A 25,278-nucleotide genomic window follows, 5' to 3' on the forward strand; every position below is an offset into this window, starting at 1 on the left:
AGGTAATCATTTACTATGCTGATCTGGGATCGATGTGGGATGCCCGTAAACTATATTTGGATGGCATACATCGTAGCACTCCGCCAACCGCAAAAGCTCTAACTCCTAGAAATGGATAGCGCGCCAATTCTTTGTTAAATGGTATTTATCTTTTTATCACCTTTTCTGAAGGGTATGTTTTTCCCAGTTCGATTCTCCCCTGTATTCACGCTAATTTTGTGCTGAACGATATGTTCTTGAGGAGATTCACCGGATTAGTGTCCGGTTGATTGAAAATGCCTTACTAACCTCTGTCTAGTGACTTATGGGAATTGTAGTTTTTGGTAGGATTGGCAATATTAAGCATAAATGGAAGTGTAATGGGGTCATGCCAAGTGAGTTTTGAAATGGGAATTATCTAAATGCGGCATTGGTTCAGCACGCTCACATCCCGCTTACCCGTCTCTTTTTCAGAAATACATACTTTGCAATATGTTGACTATTAGAAATACACCCATCGATGATGTTTTTGGATTTGGTTAGTCCTGTGTTTTACCTTGATGTGACGCTGGTTATTACATTTACCTACAGGATATTAGGGTTTGAGTGCAATATACTCTACTCTTTGAATTATTGGAAATCAGAAAGTGACACTAAGTGGAAACAAAAGGTATGTTTATATATATATATATTTATGTATCTGGTTATGATGCACTTTCTATTGGGATAATGTTCACTATTGACAGATAGGATTAGCTACTTGGGATTTACTTTAGGTCAGAGGGCAGTCCACTCTGATGTATACAACATGTGACTGTGTATCTGTTACTACGGGTATATATCACCTACTTTCTGTTGAGATCATCGGTACCACTTGGAATCTCATTATATTTTTTAATTGTATCAAATAGAATCCATATAATTTTTGATTTTCCCAAAACAACAGGTGCGTCTCCAACCAAAATACTATTGATCCCTTGTAATTAGGATGATCTAGCAATATACCAATGTTGCATCTAATAATATTTTTTAGTATAAACTTGTGCATTTCCTTTACAAACTCACTTGATGTACTCCTTGAATTTCTTCTAATTTGGTACGTTTTCTGAATAGCTGTAATGGGCTATAAAGGAATTTGTTGGATTCACATATGCTGAATTCCCGCAGGTACTGCTGCAATAATACTGCCCGGACCTAACACAACTTGGCAGGATATATACTGTCTGTTCGCCTTGTTTTTGTCTTTTTTGTTCCCTAGCTTATAGAACAATGTTGTATTATTTTCTATTTTGATATAGAATTACCCTGTTCTTTCGGAGAAGTCTCACTACAATTCATTATCATAGATTACAGAAACTGGGTGGCACTTCGGGCTTTGCCGCCATCCATATACTTCTTGGTAAGACATGTTATAAAGTACTGCTGATGTTGCTGGTGTTTTTTTTATAAAAATGCTCTCAGTCTGTAAACTCTTTTATCTCTTGATGACCAAGTTTTGCACATGTGGGGTTCACTGAGGGGATATGTGTATTTACGTAGCATCTGGGCTTTTGGTCTTTGACTACAAAGTGGCAATTTTGGGTAATTATTTTCGACCCCATACAAAAGTTGAAATAATAACTATCAAATTCCATTTTCATGATGGTATATATTACACCTTTTCAAGTTATAGATCTCCTTTTCTTTTGTATATTCTAGTTTTGATATTTAGAATTGGTGTTGGTTGTGGTCATATTGGTGATTGTATATGTATCAGTGAAATATGCTTTTTCCCATTTTTTCCTTTTTGTCTGTTTTACTCAATGTAATTTGTGACATATGTGGTTGTTTTGCAAGTCCTGTGTCTTTAAATTTGAATGTAATATGTATGTTGTTTTGTCATGTTTTGGCCCTGATGAAGTTCCCGATAAGGGAATGAAATGCGTTGGCTGGACAGTTGTATAACAGATGAGCTTATTATAATCGAAATAAAAAAAGCAATTTTTCTACTACTTTTTGCCTACTGTACTCTCTTAGCTGCGCACCCCCATCTAATAGAATTTCTCTTGATCTGGAACACAGTAACGGCATTCAACGGCTGGCGTTGGGGTTAGTTGCACGGCGAACTAAATTATTGGAACTGGTGTGAGGTGCGGCATTGGAGGTCCGCCGTTGTTGCATTTGGACATTAATCATTTACTATGCTTTAAAAGTTAATACAATCTAATGTGTAATGAAAAGTGTGTTGAAAAATGCATTGTTTCGGCCTTTCTGTCTCCAACATTTTCTTGGGGAGAGAACCCCCCCAAACTCCCCCTAGTGGTGGTTGCTCACCGCGCTTGCTCGCTACACACCACATGAGGGCTGGTCTCACTTTTACTTTGTTCTCTCTGATTCACTACTCGTGTCTATTTTTGGTGCTCTCTGTAAGAATGTCTATGGCTACACATATGACTGGGTAGGTAACCTGGTGCCCTTTAAGGTCATCATCTACTATTTACTGTGCTTTGAAAGTTGATATAATTAAATATGTAATGAACAATGTGCTGTAAAATGCACCATTTTGGTCTGTCTTTTTCCAAAATTTTCTTGGGAGGAGAACCCCCCAAACCACCCTAGTGGTGGTCGGAGCGCTCACTGCGCTCACTCGGGGCGCAACTGACGGGGGCTGTTCTGGCTAAATTTGCCAGGGCTGCTCTCAGTTCCCAGTCCGGCCCTGCCTATGTAGCTGTTCACCAGCATGTCCCTTAAGGAACGTGCCTTCATGTATGTGATCAGGGGATGTGTACCCACCAGTGAGCCTATTACTGGATCACTTTTCACAATGCACCAATGTTTCTTAAGTGTATTGCATACTGCTGCAGCTTCTACACTAAATGTGGTGATCATCCTGATGTTGTTACTTCCTCCCTTGTTCTCTGGTCGCTTTATCAAAAGGGCTGATCTATTCTGTATTGCCGCTTTCTCTTTAGCTGCATTGAGGACTTTCTCTGGGCATCCCCTTCTCCTGAACCTCCTCAACATTGTTGTCTAGTTACCGCTGTTAGACTTGGCATCTTTTGGCGTGCTTTCCCTGAGGTTTTGCTTTCTGACCTTCTGGTTTTGACTCTGTTGGTGCTGGCTTAGTATTTCTGCCCACTTTTCTCACTGCTGATCAGTGATAAAGTACAAGTGCTCCTATGGTAAAATGTGTGATAGATTGGTGTTTCATGATTGGTCTGTTTGATTTATGTGTCCGTCCCTAGTACAGTGCAGTGCCTGTGTCAGGGCCTGTAAATCAAATACCATTGGTGGGCTGCAGCACTGGATTGTGCCACCCACACGAACGGCCCATAAAAGGTAACTCTGGCCTGCCAATGCAGAGCCCGTGTGCGGTCTGGTACTGCCATGTCGACTGGCAAGTGCCCACACTTGTCAGTCCCTCACCTTTTTTTTTTCTTACATGTTCGCCATCCCTAAGGTACCCCTGTGGGCCGGGTGTAGTGTATTTGAAAGGTAGGACATGCCCTGGTGTGTGTGGCATGTCCTCGGAGCGAATTACAGCCCATTTCATTTTTCGCTATTGCAAGGCTACCGAGGCAAGGCTGACAGAATGGGGAATTTGTTTATAACATCCTATAAACATAACAGGCCCGGGGAATTATGTAAGAAAATAAAGTTTAGAATGACTGAACTGAGAATCTAAAGATGCATCTTTTAGTGAAGGTGATTTTTACATTCTGTGTTAGAAAGTAGGTATTTTCTTGCTCAGTCACCCTGTGTGCCTCTGCTGGAATGTGGATTGCCTGTCTGGGTTTTGGATGACAGAAGGCTGGGGAGCAGGAGTGGTTCCAGATAGACTAGGTAGGTCAGGAATGGGCTGAGTAGACCTGGGCTGCAAATGGGGAAGAGGGGGGAGATTTCCTTGTACCTCAAAGGGCCTGGTCTGCCTCTGACCATGCCGTCTCCACCTCCTGCCAGAAAGTCACACCAGAGAAGGCAGAACTGGTTCTGGCTGGGCACAGACATTCTCTGCCTAAGAGATCAAAGGATTTTGGGATATAAATATTGGGACCCAGACCCCTGAACTTTAGAACTCTTTTGGACCAACAGGACTGCCAAGAAGAAGAGCCGGAGAAGCTGTGAGGAGGAACTACCACTGTGTGCTTTGCTGTGTTGGCCTGCAGTGGCTGCTTCTGTCTTGGGCAGTGAAAGGAATGGATTGAACTTTCTGCAATCTACTTTGTGGGTGTCTCCAAGGGCTTGAGTCAGAGCGTGTCCCCTGTTCAAGAAGTCTCAGGAACAGCAAAGACTTCAAGCTCTTCTGCCCTCAGCACTGGGGACTGTGTGTTTTGTGCTGCAACAGAAGAAAAGCAACCCAGCGACGTCTACGATGCCGCTGCCGACTCCGTGTCCTGAAGGCACTACAGAGGGCACCGCCGCAATGCCGCACCGTGACCCTGGTCTCACCTACGATGCCTGCTGACACTGCCATTGAGCTGCAGCTCGCACCGCAACCTGTGAGCCCCACACTCCACACCGCCTTGCTTCACGACAACGCCATGGTATCCCCGACGCTGCTGCTCCACACGGAAATCTATGACGCTGCTTACACCGTGGTTCTAGGGCACCGCTCGTAAAGTTACACGACACACCGCCCTCATCCCGCACCGCAGCATTGGCCTACCAATGCTTGCGCCATCGACTCCAGTTCGTCAGCCGTCGACAGCGCTTCCGCAATGACGACGACGCTGCTTGCACTGCGACCTGCAAGCACTGCAACGAACACCACATTCACTTCGCACCGTGACCCTGGTCTCACCGACGATGCCATCTGATATCGCCTCCGAGCCGTTGCTCGCACCGCGACCTGAGGGCACCGCACGCCGCACCGCTGCACTTGGCACCGCAGCACCCGACGCCTGCCGACGCCAGCGCTTCTGACTTCAACAGAGAGGAGTTTGATCTGCAACGCATGTGACTTCGAGGGCCCCAACGACTCCTGCACTGACCTCCTGAACCGATGCCTGCGGACGCCGTGCTTTAGGAAGCTCAACGAGAGGCCGCCGACGCCCTGCATTCCTAAAAGGTACTGTTTGCGGATCTTCCCGACACCGTAGCGGTCAGCCAGAACTGTTTGGATTTGTTTGCTCACAACGCCGTGATAGCCCCAGACGGAGATATCGACACCAAGGAACAATTTTTCAAGCATATTTTGATAATTGAAGATTTTTAAGTACTGTATTGTGGATTTTTATCGTTTTTGGTCTTGTCTTAAATATATAAAAATATTGGAAATTTTTCTACACCGATGTGGTGTCCTTTTGCAGTGTTTACACTGTATTACTGTTGGTAATGTGCAAATGCTTTACACACTGCCTCTAACATAAGTCAGACTGCTCGTGCCAAGCTGCCAAGTGGTGAGAAGGGGTTATTTTAGGAGTGTAACTCCCTTATCCTGACTAGAGTGGTGGTTTCTGCCGACTTTGGGACATGCCCTAGCCGACTAAAAATCCCATTTCTAACACCCGCTCATACGCCTGTTGTGTATTGCAGTTGCGCCTAGCTCTGATTAGCTCGCCAAAGGGGATACTCCATTTAAGTTTAGGTGAGTGGTGGCTTCCAGCAAGCAGAAAACTGTTGTCTGCGGTTGATTTTCTAAACAGTTCAGTCATGATTGTTCCATTTGTAGTTCTCACACACATGTCCAAGAAATCCATCTCATTCTGATCACATCTAAGGGTGAAGCGTAGATTCACCTAGTTATCTGATAACCCAGCCAAAAAAACAGTCTAAATCAGTTTTGGAGACGCTCCATATCATGAAAATGTCATCTATAAACCTCGTCCTAAACACAATGTGTCTGGTGGGTTGTTCATTTTTCTCAGCCCACACAAGGTGTTCCTCCCACCATCCCATAAACATGCAAGCATACCTCGGTGTGAAACAACTTGCCATGGCGGTCCCGACTACCTGCTTGTATCATCTGTCTTCAAACAGAAAGAAGTTATTTTCTAGGCAAAAGGTCAGCATGTCAATCAACATCATGGAATGTTCGTAAAAGAAAATTGACTTGTCCCTAAAGAAGTGTTTGCATGCTCCAATTCCCTCACTGTGTCTTATCCACATTGATGGTGACTAGCCAGAAATCCTCCTGCCATGAAATACCCTACATTTTATTGGAAATTCATAAGGACACCACAAACCCTGCTGCCAGACCCATTTTGCCAGCCAATGGCAGCCTCCTGGAAAACACATCTGTATTCTTGGATGATTTTCTTTTTCCATATGTCCTCAACCTCCCATCCTATTGCACGGACAGCACAGACTTCATCAATAAAATTGAGGGTATTTCATGGCAAGAGGATTTCTGGCTAGTCACCATCGATGTGGTGTCCTTATACATGTGTATAAGACACAGTGAGAGAATTGGAGCATGCAAACACTTCTTTAGGGACAAGTCAATTTTCTTGTACAAACATTCCATGATGTTGATTTACATGCTGACCTTGTGCCTAGAACAACTTTTTTCTGGTTGAAGACAGATGGCACAAGCAGGTAGTTCGGAACGCCATGGGAAACTGTTTCGCACCAAGCTCTGCATGCATGTTTATGGGATGGTGGGAGGAACAACTTGTGTGGGTTGAGAAAAATGAGCACCTCACCAGACACATTGTGTTTTGGACGAAGTTTATAGATGACATTTTCATGATATGGAGCGGTTTCAAAACTGATTTAGACAGTTTTTTTGGCTGGGTTATCAGATAACGAGGTGAACCTACGCTTCACCTATAGATGTGATCAGAATTAGATGGATTTCTTGGATGTGTGTGTGAGAACTACGAATGTGACAATCATGACTTAGCTGTTAAGAAAATCAACCACAGACAATAGTTTACTGCATGCTGGCAGCCACCACCCACTTAAACTTAAATGGAGTATCCCCTTTGGCGAGCTAATCAAAGCTAGGCGCAACTGCAATACACAACAGGCGTATGAGCAGGAACGAGACACAATGCTTAGAAGGTTCAGGAGAAGGGGATACCCGGAGAAAGTCCTCAATGCAGCTAAAGAGAAAGCGGCAATACAGAATAAATCAGCCCTTTTGGTAAACAGACCAGAGAACAAGGGAGGAAGTAACAACATTAGGATGATCACCACATTCAGTGAAGAAGCTGCAGCAGTACGCAATACACTTAAGAAACATTGGTGCATTGTGAAAAGTGATCCAGTAATAGGCTCACTGGTGGGTACACATCCCCTGATCACATACAGGAAGCCACGTTCTTTAAAGGACATGCTGGTGAACAGCTAGATGGGGGCCACGAAACAACTAGGGTGGCTACAACAACAGAGAGGTTTTTCAAGTGTGGGAAATGCAGGGCCTGTGGCACCAGCAAAAACAGGAAAACATATCCACTTCCTACTAGAAGAACGGAACACATAAAAAAGTTCACGAATTGCAATACTGAGTATTGTGTGTATGTGATACTCTGTCCTTGTAATAAAATGTATGTGGGCAGCACAATTGTCCCTATTAGGAAGAGAATACTAGAGCACATAAGAGCCATTAGGAATGTGGATCTGAGTTACTCAACAGCAAGACATTGGTTGAAATTCCATAGCAAAGATGCTAATAGTCTATCTTTCTTTGGCATTGACAGGATTGCAGGGAGGCCCAGAGCGTGTGACCGAGAGAGGCAATTGAGAATCCTGGCGTCGAAATACATCATCCTCCTTGATAGCAAAAGCCCGTTTGGGATAAACGAGGACGAAGAACTTTATGTCCACATTGGATAAGTACATACGTTGACTGTAAAACTGCTTTCATTGTGATCCATGTTTTTCCCTGTATATACTGTGGCATGGTGAGAGCTCTCAACTTTGACTCAGTGTTATCAGTCTTGAAAAACTTCATGGGAAGCATAGTTTTGTCCCTTTGTAACATCCCTGCCTGATTTCTCTCCCCAAGGCCCTTTGCCCTGATTTGTGTTCCCCTCATATTCAAACCCAATCTGATAATCCTTATCTGGATGGGACATACATTGACGATTGATGTTCAAAATCTTATCATCGTCACCATAGCCCCCAATCCTGGATCCCCATGCTCATAAGAAATCACATTTTCCCTATCCCTGCAGATCATTGCTATTTTGTTGTTTTTTTATTTAGGGATACACGGTGTTCACTACATGCTTGTTGAACTTTTTATTTATGACAAATGAGGTTACATCTCAACTTGGCAGTATTGAAATGGCAGACTCGAGGCATAATGCTTTGTATCAATAGGGGCCACTTGGCCGAGTGTTACTGGAATCAGGGTTTGAGGTAGACTTATGAGCCACTTGGCTGGGCAAACGAAGGACAGTAACACGTGATGGGAAACACGTGATTGCATACGCGGTGTAACATGAAAACAACGTAATGAAATGACATGAAAACATTGCACTCAAAAATGAGATTTGTTCAAACACTGTCTGGAAATATACAATTATGACACTTGTTAATTGATGTAAATATTTTGTAATAAAATTTCCGTTTTAATTTCAAAATATTTGAAACATGTAATGTTTAGATGGAATTTATGAAATGAATTAATTTTAGATTATGTATGTAGCCCCTCCTCACCTTTGAGCTTAACCGACATCACTATTTTTTTTGAAGAGTACCTGTAAACGGACATCGTCAGTCCGTCCTTTATGTTGATCAATGAGCACTACATATGGTGGTGTGGAACGGTGATCACCAGGCTTGTAAAGAAGACTGTTGCGGTCAAAACGCGTTGCCTTTGAAATACACTTTGATCCTTAAAGTGATCCTGGAGTGCGACTCTTTTCTTGTGGATGATTGTGTCTCACGGGATTTTTCTACATATATATATATATATATATATATATATATATATATATATATATATATATATATATATATATATATACATATATATATATATATATTCACTGAAAAAACCATAGGTTTCACACACGTTATAGTTAGGAATTAGCATTTAAAAAACCTTAGAAATTCAGTGAAAAAACCATAGGTTTCACACATGTTATAGTTAGCTGGACATTTTACTCGTAAAAAACCAATGAAATTGCCCCGTTATAGTTAGTTCAGCTAACTATAACTCGCGCGCCCGCAATGCACTGCTGATGACGTCACATATTACATCACTCATGACATGGTCAGTGACATCACTCATGACATCACTGATGACATCTCAAATGACATCACTGATGACATCACTGATGACATCATCCAGTGAATGTGTGTTTTTCAGAAAAATAAATATGTTTTATATATGTGTATCTCAAGGTCGATGGAAGAATAAATGGGTATATAAGTGTCTAAATGGATGATTTGTTTTTGAAAAATTGATTGTGTTACTGACTGATTAAGTGTATCTCTCACTTTGTGTATAAGTGGCTGCATGGGTTGGTGAGTAGCTACATGGGTGTCTATATAGGTTATTAGTTGTTTTTTTGAGTATCAGTCTGAGTGTCTGTATGGTACGGTGGGGGGTATTACGTAGTGCATAGATGCATGAATGAGTGACTCACTGTTTGTATGTGTTGAAGACAGCATGTGTGCAGGACTGTATGGGTGGATGAGTGTGTGTATGGGTGTGTTAGTGAGTGAATGACTGTCTCAATAGTGTCTTCAGGAGTAACTACATATGTTTTTAACTAGTATATGTGACTATTGGTGTATATATGTGAGTATATGTGAGAGGGAGAGATTGAAAGAGTTCCTGTATGAATAAGTATGTGTTTCTATAAGTGATTGTTTAAAAGACTAAGTATGTGTAAGTTTCCGTAGAAGTAAGTATGGTGGTGTGTGTATTACTGTATATGCAAGTAAATGTATGTTTTATTCTTTATTAGCATGAGTGACTATGTGTGTGAGTAACTCTATGGATGAGTGGCATTGTGTAACAGGATGTATAGATGTATGAGTACATATGATGAGTGAGTACATGTATGAGTGACTGTATAGGACTGTTGGTGAATGAGTGGATGTGTATGTGGATCTTAGAATTACTGAAGAGGTTGTTGTAACTGGTATTGGTATGTCCATTGTTTTGAAATTTTTAGTCTCTATTTTTGAATGTGTGTATCAAAGCTTATATTAAGGTGAGAGGAGGTCTGCCACTCTATCACAAGGATGATGTCATCAGTGATGTCATCAGTGATGTCATTTGAGATGTCATCAGTGATGTCATGAGTGATGTCACTGACCATGTCATGAGTGATGTAATATGTGACGTCATCAGCAGTGCATTGCGGGCGCGCGAGTTATAGTTAGCTGAACTAACTATAACGGGGCAATTTCATTGGTTTTTTACGAGTAAAATGTCCAGCTAACTATAACATGTGTGAAACCTATGGTTTTTTCACTGAATTTCTAAGGTTTTTTAAATGCTAATTCCTAACTATAACGTGTGTGAAACCTATGGTTTTTTCAGTGAATTTCTAAGGTTTTTTAAATGCTAATTCCTAACTATAACGTGTGTGAAACCCATGGTTTTTTCAGTGAATTTGCAAGGTTTTTTAAATGCTAATTCCTAAATATAACGTGTGTGAAACCCATGGTTTTTTCAGTGAATTTGCAAGGTTTTTTATATGCTATTTTTTTTTTTATTCTTCATTTTTTTCAAACATATTTTTAATTTAATTTTCTTATCTTTTATAAAGACTATGCTTAAATTTTTAAAATCCTTAAATATTTTTTTTATATATATTTTTTAAAATAAACATGTAAAATTTATTTCCAGTTTTTTTTTTTTTTTTAATTATTTTTTTTTATAGTACGCGTACCGTAAGCTCACGGTAAGCGTACGGTTTACGCAACGCCCGTAATCTATCTACGCTGCTTGCGTATAGTTACGTACTTTGCGTAGCCGCGCGTACTGCGCGTGGGACGCGTGCGCGCTTACGCAACACGCGCACGTTACGCGGAAGTGCCGGGAAATGACTGTTATGCGCATGCGCGCAAGCGCGTGTCTTTTTTACGCGCACGCGTACTTTTTGCCGTAAGCGTACCGTAAGCGTACCGTAAGCGTACGGTAGGTCATGTGATCTTGAAACACAACTTTTGATTGGTTGAAACTACTTTCAGTTCTAGAACTCTCCTACACCACACCCATTCCCCTCATTTCTGCTTGTGATCCCTTGGGAGAAGGAGCTGGTTTGTCTTTGGGATACGATGGCAGAACAGCAGAGCTCTTCTGAGAGTGAGGCTAGCACCAGCAGCACTGTCTTGAGGCAGAGAGCGAGGAAAGTAAAGCCTTCTTACGTTTGGGAGTATTTTACTTTTCCAGAAGGCCAGCAAAAGGTGAATGCACCCTTAGTTACTTGCAAGCTGTGTAAGCGTGTACTTTCTAGAGGTAATCCTAACAGGAAGTATTCCTTTGGGAATCACACCATGAAGAGACACCTCCAGGAAGTACACAGAAGGACACATGGTCATCTTTTTGGAGGTAACTCTTCAGAAAGACGAGCCAGTACATCCACAGCAGCTCAGCCTGGACCATCATCTGCAGGGCAGACTCCTTCTTCTGCAGGTCAGGTGAGCCCTTCATCTGTGGGGGGAGAATCTCCTTTTGCTGGCCCTCTGGAAATTAACCCTCGGTTTGCGAGGGTTGAAGTACGGTGCGCCACTTGTCACGATCTAATTACTTATAGGGAGACCAGTGTTTCCCTGGTGAACAGTAAAATAGATCAGCACACTTGTCGTACCGTCTAATATTCCCAATCTTTCTTTCCTCTGTCCCTGCATGAACACAACGGTTCTTTTAAGAGCCAACCTTATCTTTCATCTTTTTTTTTCTTTTTTTTTAAAAACTTTTTTTTTTTTTTTTTACCGTACGCGTACGGTAAGCGTACCTTTTTTTTATTTTTTTAAAAAAAACACTAAAAATCATTTATCTCATTACAAAGTCCTTGAGAGACTACAATTTTTATTTTTAACTTACCATACTCACTCAAAAAAATATTTATTCATTTGTTTTTTTTAAAAATAGTTTTTAAAATGGTTGTAGTTTCCGAAAATTTTCTATATCGATCTGAAAATAAAGAAAAAAGTATTAATATTTTTTATCCATTTTATAATACAATACACATATTTACATTTTTTTAAAAAAAATATTTTTGCCTTATTTTTGCTGTTTTCAGAATATATTGCATTTCACTATTAATTGTGAAAGCAATTGCATTCATCATTTTACAGCGGGCAAAAAAAATTAACAATCACAAAGATTGTATTAAAAAAGCCCAGAATGTCTTCTCACTTAAACTTATCATTACAGAAATGCATATTATTCTAAAAAAATATCATCTAAAAACAATACTTTTTTCTTTAAAATACCGTCTGATATGTTTGTTTCAGAAGTATAATCACAATATTATATCTCAAATAACTCCAAAATACATCTGATTTTATTTCCTTTAGGCCAAATAGTATTTTTTTTTTTTTCCTGGAATAAATTTCCAAGGGAAAACCATTAAAATTCTAAAGTTTAATCTGTCCAGATCTCACCAATTCTCTGTAACATTTTGGTTCACGAAAATTTTTTGAATAATTTATTTAGTCCACAATAGAATTGCTTACTTTTCCACATGGCCAAATAGTAATTTTTTAAATCATTTTTGAAAAAATTTCCAATGGCAGTCCAATAGCATTCCATAAATTAAAATGTGCAGAAGTTACCGATTATCTCTAAATTATTGGTTTTTGAAAATTGCATTAAAATTTAAAAAAGTCCACATTACAATTGGTTATCTTTCCTTTAGGCCAAATGATAATTTTAAAAATCTTTTTTCTACAAAATTGCAATGGTAATCCAGTAAAATGGTAAAATTATTTTGTCCAGATCTTGCCAAATCTCTCTAAAATTTAGGTTTCAGGAAGATTAGATAGGAATTTGCTAAATCAAAAGGCAAACGTTGTTTGAAAATCAATTTGGAATCATTACACAGTGTCCAGCCTTTTTCACATTTTAGATAAACTGTGTAATGTCCAGAAGTAACAGTAGGTCCATCATGGAAAATTATTGCAACAGTTACAAAAGTTTTTCCTGAAATTGATAATTGCTGTCCTGTAAACTTCTTTATTAAAGTATCCAATTTTGATCCATCAGCTCTACATCGTTGCATCATTAAAATTACATACTGTCCGTATTCCCTTAAAATTAATGTTGAAAACATGTCAGAATTACACTCACCACATTTCATGCTATGATTAGCATCTTTAACTAATTTTGCAAAAGTGACTGTTTTACTCTCTGGCAATGTCAAATAAATAAACCTTTCATTATCAACAATAGAGCCACATATATTATAACAATTATCACAACTATGTTCCCATTTATAAGAGAGACCAAAAAAAATGTCAATGGGAACTCCTTCTTCTTCCACTACCTGAAGAAAATACATCAAAAATTCGTGTGCATCTTGCTGTTCATTTTGAGAAAACTGTGTTCGTCCTGAACATACATCTAAAAGTTTTCTAATTTCAGTAGCACTTTCTATTTGAGTTTTATCTTTACTCAGCTTTTGAAAAAGGAGACTGAGCTCTGAACACAATCTTTTTCCCTGATTTACTATTATCTGCTCTTGCAAACTTTCCAGATAAAATGCAACATTCAGCACTACATTAGCGTAGCAGTTGACACCAGAGCTATTTTCAAAATGACATCCTACAACCTGTTCTTCATTTTCCTTATTCTTTTTGCTTGCAATTACATCACTCCTCTTTTTTTTCCTCTTCTCTACATCTTCATTACAGATATTCTCATTTCTCCTTTTACGAGAAACTACACGTTTCTCCAACACAGGATACTGACCTAAATGAGGAGCATAGCTTCTTCTTAATCTATTATACTCCTTTACACAGTTTGTATCAGCACTAACTTTTGAGTCATCAAAGTCTATCATGAATAAACCTGATAATGTTTTGACTCGTGACAAAGCTACATATGCCATACCTTCTTTGAACACAGTTGAACCAATGTTCACAAATGCACAATCTACAGTCAATCCTTGAGACTTGTGGATAGTTACAGCATATGCTAGTGAAAACGGAAACTGCTTCCTACGTACATATAAGTCTTTCACAAGCATGAAACGAACTGAACAACGACAAATGTCTTTAACTTCCTCTATCTGATCAAATTTTATCTGTAAACATTCAATTCCTTCTTTTTTCTGATAATTAATAAAACCCACAACTCTTCCCATCGCTCCATTCACTAAGCCTTTCTCAACATCCAAATTTCTCCTTAAAAACACTCTACAGTTCATGCAAACATAAAGATTTTTTTCTAATCCTGCTGTTTTGGAGATGTTCTTCTCTAGTGAGTCCAATTTATTTTTCAGTTTGCCTGTTACTGTGACTGTAATTCTTCCATCCTCAATTTTGTCCACTGCTTCCAATTTCCTGATGTCTTCCTTTTCCAATTTCAAAAGCTCCTCATTAAATATTGAGCATTCACGTAGAGTTGGCATTAAGCAGATGACACTTTTGTTTTCTGCAATATTCTTGTATATTTTCTCTGCAACTATTTCTTCCTTTGGAAATAAATTATGTAGCAGCCGACTCTGTAATGCTTTTTTCCCAACATCTGTGAGTAGTCCAATCCTGATATCTTTCAGAATACTTCCATATTCTTCATCGTTTGCTTGCCTCATATTAGTTGTAAGTTCCTTGTACTCAAAGAAGGACCAAATATTTGTATTTCCAATGCTTCCCAATGACTTCTTCGTGTCTTCATGTGTCACAGTATTAAACACTGGTTGTCCTTTAACTGGAGTAAGTTGCAAAAGATCCCCAAAAACTATGACGTGTTTTCCACCAAATAACACGTCATAGTCTGTCTTCAAAATTTGCTGCATTCTTAAATGCACAAAGGCAAGCATTAAGTTTGATACCATGCTCACCTCATCAATAATGAGAACTTGCATCTTCTTCAATACTCGTGAAACTTCCAAGGATGCTTCTCCAGTTAGCTTGTTGAATTGTATTTTGTTCTCATGCTCCACTGGTAACATTAGCAAACGATGTAAGGTGATTCCTTTTATGTTATATGCTGCTAACCCAGTTGGAGCAGTAACCACACAAGACAAAGTAGAATCCGTTTTTTGCTTTAGGTAGCTTCTGATGACTTTAATTAGGAAACTTTTTCCAGTGCCAGCTTGTCCGCTTACATACATCCTGATTGGATGAAATGATGTGCATGAGCACTCTTTTTTGATATGTAGAAATCCGTGATCAATTTTGTTTCTGATCTCTTCATAAATTTGTTGCTGCTCTTGATTCAGTTGTCTTTCCAAATTTTCTAAGTCTATAAATTCTTCTTGAGCTAGATTCATAGCCGTTTCCACTTCATTCATGGCTATTGATGCTTCATTTTCTACGATTGGTTGTCCTAGGGGATCTTGACTGTGTGTTCCTGAACTTTGGCTGTCCTGAGAACTGTCTCTAGCTATTTCTGCTGCAATTGTAGTTTCCTGTTCAATTTCTTCATTTAACATTTGCAGATAAGTTGAGAATGTACTGCATTGTATGCTGTCTTTGCAAGCATTAAAAGAATCTTCATAGCTCTGGAATTCTCCCAGTAGTTCATCCTCTGTACGCCATGGTTTAAACAACTGTAAAAGAGCCAAGTAGTAAAATTCTTTCTTGTCGGTAGTGTCGCAACTCAGCTTCCGGTGATTTATCAAACTTCCTTTGGTTTGCTTCACCAAACATCCTTCTTCACCAACAACTTTATATTTTCCACTGTTGATGTCTTCTGCAGCTTTCCGTGAATAAATGTAGTTCTGCAGCACTTCATAGAGACACATGTTCTCCAGATGATGACTTCTCTTGGGATAATATGTGTCCAACATGTTTGTTTTCAATATGTCTGTACTTTCTGGGTCATTCTCGGCCAAATATTCAATTTCTCCAACAGATTTCAGTACCCGATTTCTCATTGCTGCAAGGCCTAAACTTGCCCAAATTATTCTTCTTGACTTCGAGTAGAGACTTGCAGAAGATAACCTATCTGAACATTCGTAGGATCCAATTTCTCGATGCGATAACATCTTCAAACTAAAACTGTACAGCTTCTTACTGACAGTCTTCTCGTGAGAAATCTCTTCCCACATTTCCTTCAATTCTGTTTTTTCTGATTTCGTAATGTAAGACGTTACATATCGAGCAACAGCAATGGAATTGTCAGCAACATACTGTATATCCATGTTAGCGTTCCACATGGATAAAATGACTGGGTTGTAGTCATTTATATTTTTTGATTCTTCTTTTCTTTTAAGGTTGTAGGTATTCTTAGGTGATTTTCTTGTGATAGTATGTCTCACAGCTGACATAAAACTGTTGACTCTTCCATTTGTAAGAACAGGTCTAGGAAATCCAAATCGACATTTAGTGTAGTATTTTTCTTTGCTCTTGTATTTCCGTCGACAGTATTTTCCACACCGATGACTTTGGAAACGTAGAACTTGCTCCTTTAACTTGTTCTCTTCTGTGTTTTTAGGTATAGCACATGTTGCATATTCTTCAATGTAAGATAACACTGCTTCATCAGTATCTGTTCCAAACTTTGGGGCATCCTTGATCCACAGCAGCATATGAATATGAGGAGCACCTCTTGCCTGGTACTCTTTTCTCCAAAAGAAATCCACTACTTCTCCAAGGGGTGGATTTTTTTTATTGCAGATGAAGGACATCATAGCCTCAAATCTATGATTGAAATATCTGCAAACATTAACCGGATCCAATGAGCACAGTTCTCCTGCTGTCTTGTATTCGATGTTTTCAATGTTTGAATTGGCCTCTCGTAGAAAATCCAGTAAATCATCCCAAGCGTACTCGGCGCAGCTTAGGGTAAGGAACCATGTTGGTGTTCCTAAGTTGCGTAACATGCATTTTAGTTCACCATGGCGTCGGTACCAATATTCATTTGTCCCACGCTGACAAGCCATCAGATTGATCAGTTGTGTTTCCAAATGATCATCTCGGTGCTGCACTTTCTCCATAAAATCCTTAGCAGACACATTTTGTAAATGTACTCCACTTTTTAAAATGTGATTTACTGCATAAGACAGTGCAGACAAGTCGCTTTCAAATAAAAGATGGAACAAATAAGGGATACTTTGTCGAAATCTGGGATCTTCAGCATATAGTCTTGTAGTCCGATACTCAGAAGCTGGAATCTGTTCCGGACGTTCATCGTATCGTCCTCCTTTTCCTTTAGGAAACAGCTGGGGAAAACATCGAGCTTCCAAGCTCTCCTCCCATACACTCACAGGATTTCCTTTTGCTTTCTTCATCTGAAAGAGATCAATATTGTCTCCCATAACTTCTTTCGAATGGAGAGGATGTATGCTAAAATGTTCATAAATTTCTTCTTCCTTTGACTTGTCCACTTTTTCAATTTGTCCAGTTGGTGTTTCTGTGTCTCCTTGTAAATCTTCTTCTTCTTCTTCTTCTTCTTCTATATAAATTGATTCATACCATTTGTTATTTTTTTTCAAATACAAATTTGCTCTTTGTACTTTCCGCACATCTACCAGCTCCTGCCAAATCTTCTTATTCTTTGTAGGGACACCATTAACCAGAATAATTAATGGTTCAGTTTCCAAAGTATCTGCATCAATAGTTTCCATATTTTTTTTCAAATCCAAGGGCAAATACACCACTCTACCTTTTAAACCTCTCAGTAAATCTGAAGGAGGTAATTTACCAGTTTTGGGCTCCATACGTACTATGGTCTGGAACGGATGAACACATTGAATGAGTATAGACTCATATGTATTTAATTCAGAAAGTTCAGCAGGAATAGCATCCAATTCTAAATTATTATGTACAGCTCTGGTCGGCATTCTATTTTCCTCTAACTTGTTGTAGCAGTATTTGCAAATACGCTGATCTTCACCCAATTCAAAACAATTTTCAAGAAATATATATGTGGCAAAATCCATCCACTTATAATTATCTTCATTTTCACTCTTTCTGTAGAGATCAACATTCCTAGTTTGTTTTCTATAATGAGTTCTGCGGCAACAAATACAAGTAACATTTGGTCTTTCATTAGAGACTATTGCAAATTTTGTTATGTGATCATTAAATGTGTTACTTACAGAGGGTTCTACATTCTCTTCCACTTCTGCCTCATTTATTGTGTCCTTCTCTGCACTGTTTTGTTCAGGACCAAAGTAACAAAACTGAATTTCATCAACAACCTTCTCTACATCTGATACCGTTCCTCGGAACAGAGCCCTATTCAATTCATTTAACTTTATTGCTGGACTTTTGGCAAAATACAACCGTCTCACAAACTTTCTCATTTCAGTATGATGAACAGCCAGCATCCTAAAATGATGGAAAACACTATTGCACACTTTTCTAGATAGACAAGCAAGAGAATGACCCTGCAAACCAGTATTCTCTCTCACTCTGCATGGATCCAGACTTTGAAGCACCTTAATCTTTTGTTTTACACTTTTTTTACTATATTCTCTTAGAAACTCTCGAAATCTGTCAATAGATTCCTGACGCACAGTGCAAATACTACTACAATTCCAAGTGTACACTGGGGCTTTAGGACGTCTCCCCATTGCCTCATCTGCCATCACTTGTACCTCATCTCTTGGAACCATTATCTCCTTCTCCATTATGCAACCGTTTTTTACTTCGTATGAACGACCTCTGGTGTCAACTGCATGCAGCAAACTATTGCTTTGAAAATAGCTTTCTTCATTAAAAAAAGGTTCACTACTTGAACTATGCATCCACTTTCCTAAAAACACTTTACAAAAGTTTGTTCTGTTCACTACTCTTTTGCTTTTGCTTTGTGATTTCAGTACATTAACCATTTTATCTAATGTACGCATCCTATTCAAAATTAATATGAATAGTTTCCTTTTTAATTCTAATGCTTTTGCTGCAATGGCTTCAATTTCTTTTTTTCTCTTATAATATTTAGCCTTCTGCTTATATTTCTTTATATCCTTTATCAAATTGGACATAACTCTTCTCTGAAACATTTTTCTACGTATCTCTTTAAATGCTGTTTTTCTGTTTATGTTAAACTTTTCAATTGCAGAAGGTATATTTGCATTAACTAAATCCTCAATTTTTTGCTGTTCTGTAGGTTTTGTTACATTTTTCCGAGAACAGACATTTTGTACATTTTTGTTTGTTTTCAATATTTTGTTTAGGAATTGTCTTTTTTGCTTACCAGAAGATTTTTTCTTTTTCCCAACATCAGCATCTTCTACTAACTTTGGTCCTCCAGTTGTCCTCAAATATAGTTTTTTTTTTAGCGTTTTTTGAACTCGAGATTTTGTAGGCATCTTAAATTTTGTTCACTGTTCTTCAGCAATACCTGAAAAAAACTAAAAAAAAAATCCTTTATTGTATTTAAATATATTACTACATTTCTTTTCACAATAGTCACAAAACGAAATTTCTTTGCCATTTTCAATGCACACAAACTGCTCTTTTTTTAAAATTTATTTAAATGCACATGTCCAAGCTTTTTTTTTTTTTCAGATCACCACCGTGTGTATTCTCTGTGACTGCCTACACTCCAGCAGGGGCCACCAGCCTTAGTGATGCTGAATATATTTGCATTACAGACTTAAACCTGAAAACCCCACTCGCTTCTAATTACTGTGCATGACTATACATGGCAAGCACATGGGTGTGTGCTAAGCCTCTGCTTCTTCCCCCAAAAATTCGCTCCTCTTTTCCATCTACTGCAACTGTGAAATCACCAGAGCAAGACGCAATAAATTTCTGCCTATAATTCTTCTATGCACACAGAGTCATGTTTTCACATTAGTGCCAAAACGAAATTTCTTTGCCAATTTGAAAGCACACTTACTGCTCTTTTTTTTTCGGGCCAAGTGAAAATCTCTTTTTACACTTTGAAATCACTTTTACAGACTGACACATTCTGAAACCTTTTTTTTAAATTTATTTAAATGCACATGTCCAAGCTGTTTTTTTTTCAGACCACCACCGTGTGTATTCTCTGTGACTGCCTACACTCCAGCAGGGGCAACCAGCCTTAGTGATGCTGAATGTATTTGCATTACAGACTTAAACCTGAAAACCCCACTCGCTTCTAATTACTGTGCATGACTATACATGGCAAGCACAAGGGTGTGTGCTAAGCCTCTGCTTCTTCCCCCAAAAATTCGCTCCTCTTTTCCTTCTACTGCAACTGTGAAATCACCAGAGCAAGACGCAATAAATTTCTGCCTATAATTCTTCTATGCACACAGAGTCATGTTTTCACATTAGTGCCAAAACGAAATTTCTATGCCAATTTGAAAGCACACTTACTGCTCTTTTTTTTTCGGGCCAAGTGAAAATCTCTTTTTACACTTTGAAATCACTTTTACAGACTGACACATTCTGAAACCTTTTTTTAAAATTTATTTAAATGCACATGTCCAAGCTGTTTTTTTTTCAGACCACCACCGTGTGTATTCTCTGTGACTGCCTACACTCCAGCAGGGGCCACCAGCCTTAGTGATGCTGAATGTATTTGCATTACAGACTTAAACCTGAAAACCCCACTCGCTTCTAATTACTGTGCATGACTATACATGGCAAGCACATGGGTGTGTGCTAAGCCTCTGCTTCTTCCCCCAAAAATTCGCTCCTCTTTTCCATCTACTGCAACTGTGAAATCACCAGAGCAAGACGCAATAAATTTCTGCCTATAATTCTTCTATGCACACAGAGTCATGTTTTCACATAAGTGCCAAAACGAAATTTCTTTGCCAATTTGAAAGCACACTTACTGCTCCTTTTTTTTTCGGGCCAAGTGAAAATCTCTTTTTACACTTTGAAATCACTTTTACAGACTGACACATTCTGAAACCTTTTTTTTTAAATTTATTTAAATGCACATGTCCAAGCTGGTTTTTTTTCAGACCACCACCGTGTGTATTCTCTGTGACTGCCTACACTCCAGCAGGGGCAACCAGCCTTAGTGATGCTGAATGTATTTGCATTACAGACTTAAACCTGAAAACCCCACTCGCTTCTAATTACTGTGCATGACTATACATGGCAAGCACATGGGTGTGTGCTAAGCCTCTGCTTCTTCCCCCAAAAATTCGCTCCTCTTTTCCATCTACTGCAACTGTGAAATCACCAGAGCAAGACGCAATACATTTCTGCCTATAATTCTTCTATGCACACAGAGTCATGTTTTCACATTAGTGCCAAAACGAAATTTCTTTGCCAAATTGAAAGCACACTTACTGCTCTTTTTTTTTTGGGCCAAGTAAAAATCTCTTTTTACACTTTGAAATCACTTTTACAGACTGACACATTCTGAAACCTTTTTTTTAAATTTATTTAAATGCACATGTCCAAGCTGTTTTTTTTTCAGACCACCACCGTGTGTATTCTCTGTGACTGCCTACACTCCAGCAGGAGCAACCAGCCTTAGTGATGCTGAATGTATTTGCATTACAGACTTAAACCTGAAAACCCCACTCGCTTCTAATTACTGTGCATGACTATACATGGCAAGCACATGGGTGTGTGCTAAGCCTCTGCTTCTTCCCCCAAAAATTCGCTCCTCTTTTCCATCTACTGCAACTGTGAAATCACCAGAGCAAGACGCAATACATTTCTGCCTATAATTCTTCTATGCACACAGAGTCATGTTTTCACATAAGTGCCAAAACGAAATTTCTTTGCCAATTTGAAAGCACACTTACTGCTCTTTTTTTTTTGGGCCAAGTGAAAATCTCTTTTTACACTTTGAAATCACTTTTACAGACTGACACATTCTGAAACCTTTTTTTTAAATTTATTTAAATGCACATGTCCAAGCTGTTTTTTTTTCAGACCACCACCGTGTGTATTCTCTGTGACTGCCTACACTCCAGCAGGAGCAACCAGCCTTAGTGATGCTGAATGTATTTGCATTACAGACTTAAACCTGAAAACCCCACTCGCTTCTAATTACTGTGCATGACTATACATGGCAAGCACATGGGTGTGTGCTAAGCCTCTGCTTCTTCCCCCAAAAATTCGCTCCTCTTTTCCATCTACTGCAACTGTGAAATCACCAGAGCAAGACGCAATACATTTCTGCCTATAATTCTTCTATGGACACAGAGTCATGTTTTCACATTAGTGCCAAAACGAAATTTCTTTGCCAAATTGAAAGCACACTTACTGCTCTTTTTTTTTTGGGCCAAGTAAAAATCTCTTTTTACACTTTGAAATCACTTTTACAGACTGACACATTCTGAAACCTTTTTTTTAAATTTATTTAAATGCACATGTCCAAGCTGTTTTTTTTTCAGACCACCACCGTGTGTATTCTCTGTGACTGCCTACACTCCAGCAGGAGCAACCAGCCTTAGTGATGCTGAATGTATTTGCATTACAGACTTAAACCTGAAAACCCCACTCGCTTCTAATTACTGTGCATGACTATACATGGCAAGCACATGGGTGTGTGCTAAGCCTCTGCTTCTTCCCCCAAAAATTCGCTCCTCTTTTCCATCTACTGCAACTGTGAAATCACCAGAGCAAGACGCAATACATTTCTGCCTATAATTCTTCTATGGACACAGAGTCATGTTTTCACATTAGTGCCAAAACGAAATTTCTTTGCCAAATTGAAAGCACACTTACTGCTCTTTTTTTTTTGGGCCAAGTAAAAATCTCTTTTTACACTTTGAAATCACTTTTACAGACTGACACATTCTGAAACCTTTTTTTTAAATTTATTTAAATGCACATGTCCAAGCTGTTTTTTTTTCAGACCACCACCGTGTGTATTCTCTGTGACTGCCTACACTCCAGCAGGGGCAACCAGCCTTAGTGATGCTGAATGTATTTGCATTACAGACTTAAACCTGAAAACCCCACTCGCTTCTAATTACTGTGCATGACTATACATGGCAAGCACATGGGTGTGTGCTAAGCCTCTGCTTCTTCCCCCAAAAATTCGCTCCTCTTTTCCATCTACTGCAACTGTGAAATCACCAGAGCAAGACGCAATAAATTTCTGCCTATAATTCTTCTATGCACACAGAGTCATGTTTTCACATAAGTGCCAAAACGAAATTTCTTTGCCAATTTGAAAGCACACTTACTGCTCCTTTTTTTTTCGGGCCAAGTGAAAATCTCTTTTTACACTTTGAAATCACTTTTACAGACTGACACATTCTGAAACCTTTTTTTTAAATTTATTTAAATGCACATGTCCAAGCTGTTTTTTTTTCAGACCACCACCGTGTGTATTCTCTGTGACTGCCTACACTCCAGCAGGGGCAACCAGCCTTAGTGATGCTGAATGTATTTGCATTACAGACTTAAACCTGAAAACCCCACCCGCTTCTAATTACTGTGCATGACTATACATGGCAAGCACATGGGTGTGTGCTAAGCCTCTGCTTCTTCCCCCAAAAATTCGCTCCTCTTTTCCATCTACTGCAACTGTGAAATCACCAGAGCAAGACGCAATACATTTCTGCCTATAATTCTTCTATGCACACAGAGTCATGTTTTCACATAAGTGCCAAAACGAAATTTCTTTGCCAATTTGAAAGCACACTTACTGCTCTTTTTTTTTCGGGCCAAGTGAAAATCTCTTTTACAGACTGACACATTATGAATCCACCATGTGTAACTACAACAAAAACAATTCCCATTTCTATTATTCATTTCTTAAGTTACCACATACATCCCCTCTCAAACTGTAAACTCACCTTTAAATTTAGTTAGTTGTGAAAGAAATGTGTCACTCAAACAGCAGATTATCAGAGCCAGGATCTCTGTTCTGTACACCTCTCTCCTCTCAGCAGAACCAGATAATGGCAAACTTTCCCTCTATTTTTCCACACATATACATGTAAGTTTCAAATCTCAGTGCTTCCCCCTTTTTTTCAAATGTAATGACACATTTCTATTGGTTGAAAACCAACCCTTTTCCAAAAGTACCCTGCCCCCAACTTGACTTCTGCCTAGTACCCTTCCCCCAACTTGACTTCTGCCTGCTACCATAGCAACAGCTCATGGAACACTGCTGTGTGCAGTTAGGTCAGAAGTTCGACACACAATGTTTCAATTCCACAGAGCAAGAGTGCTTGACTTTTCAAACCTAACTGCAAATCCATAGTACTGTTCTTTGGTTACACATTTTTTTGTACCAATACAAAACATGCTTCTATTAATTTTCACATACAGCCTATTTTTTATTCTAGAATGGTATGAAACAGCCAATCAGTTCTTTTTGTTTTGTAAAAAATATGTATGCCTCCATTTCCAAACTGTCTTTATTTTCATATTGCCATTCTACTGAAAGACACCTCCTGAGTGCATCCAGTTCTCCTTTGAAGATGTTCACAGTGTGGATTGTAGGGCACAGCTATGTCTTCTGGAGTGAAAAGTTTGCAGAGAAAACAGATATGGTGAGAGACCTTGCTTTGCCAAATGTAGACATTAAATGGATTGGTCAGAGAGGGTTAAAGTGGCACCAATTGATGCCATTGGTGAAATCCTTCATGCAAATCCAACACCCTGACCTCATAATAGTGCACTGTGGTGGCAATGACCTAGGCACTTTGACTGGGGTAGGTCTGGAAATGCTTATGAAGGACACCTTTGCACAACTGTTTACACTTTTCCCTAAAACTGCCTTTGTGTTTTCCAACATATGCCAAAGGCAAAAATGGAACTGGTCCAATCATTTCTGTCCACAGATTGACAAAGCAAGAAAGCACGTCAACAAATCTGTTTCTGCTTTCCTCCGTGACTATGGTATGGGTGCCATTTACCACAACAACTTGCGTTACGACATGCAAGACATTTATAGAGGAGATGGTGTGCACTTCAATGATGAAGGGAACAGAGTCTTCCTCTTGAACCTTAGACTCTGCATCGGTACTTACTTGTAAGTACCACTAAAAAAATGACTCCATAAACACAACAGCTCTTTTTAGAGCTCCCTAATTTCTAAACTCTTAAATCTGATTTTCATTTATTTATTTTTATTTTTTTTACCGTACGCTTACCGTGAGCTTACCGTACGCGTACCCCGTGATTTTTTTTAAAATCAATAAATGTTTTTTTTGTACTTTTCTGTCCTTCTTTGACCCCCTTACAATTGTTAGGGGGTCTGTAACTCTCCTCATTGCCCCCTTTCTTTGTTTTCACTCTTTTTTTTCAGAGTGAAATACACAAAATGGCGGCCGCCGCTTCCTGGTTTCGGCCGATTCTAATGTTTACTAAGATCTAAGAGCCAATCAGAATCGCGCTCGCGCACGCCACCGTACGCTTACCGTAAGCGTACGG

At 39.1% G+C, this 25,278-nt stretch overlaps 1 protein-coding gene across 1 annotated transcript in view; it reads right to left on the bottom strand.

Moving 5' to 3' along the window:
- The window catches only part of LOC146862604 (uncharacterized), a 145,278-nt gene extending 120,257 nt beyond the window's left edge, over window positions 1-25,021 (bottom strand). The window contains exons 1-2 of the mRNA XM_085643097.1: window positions 23,694-25,021; window positions 16,195-19,337 (exon numbers count right to left, since the gene is read on the bottom strand). Coding sequence (XP_085499223.1) covers window positions 16,195-19,295 — 3,101 coding nt within the window. The 5' untranslated portion in view covers window positions 19,296-19,337; window positions 23,694-25,021. The remainder of the gene's footprint in view (window positions 1-16,194; window positions 19,338-23,693) is intronic.
- Window positions 25,022-25,278: the final 257 nt, after the last annotated feature.

The sequence above is a fragment of the Triturus cristatus genome, chromosome 2_2, assembly GCF_964204655.1.
Source record: "Triturus cristatus chromosome 2_2, aTriCri1.1, whole genome shotgun sequence".
NCBI lineage: Eukaryota > Metazoa > Chordata > Amphibia > Caudata > Salamandridae > Triturus > Triturus cristatus.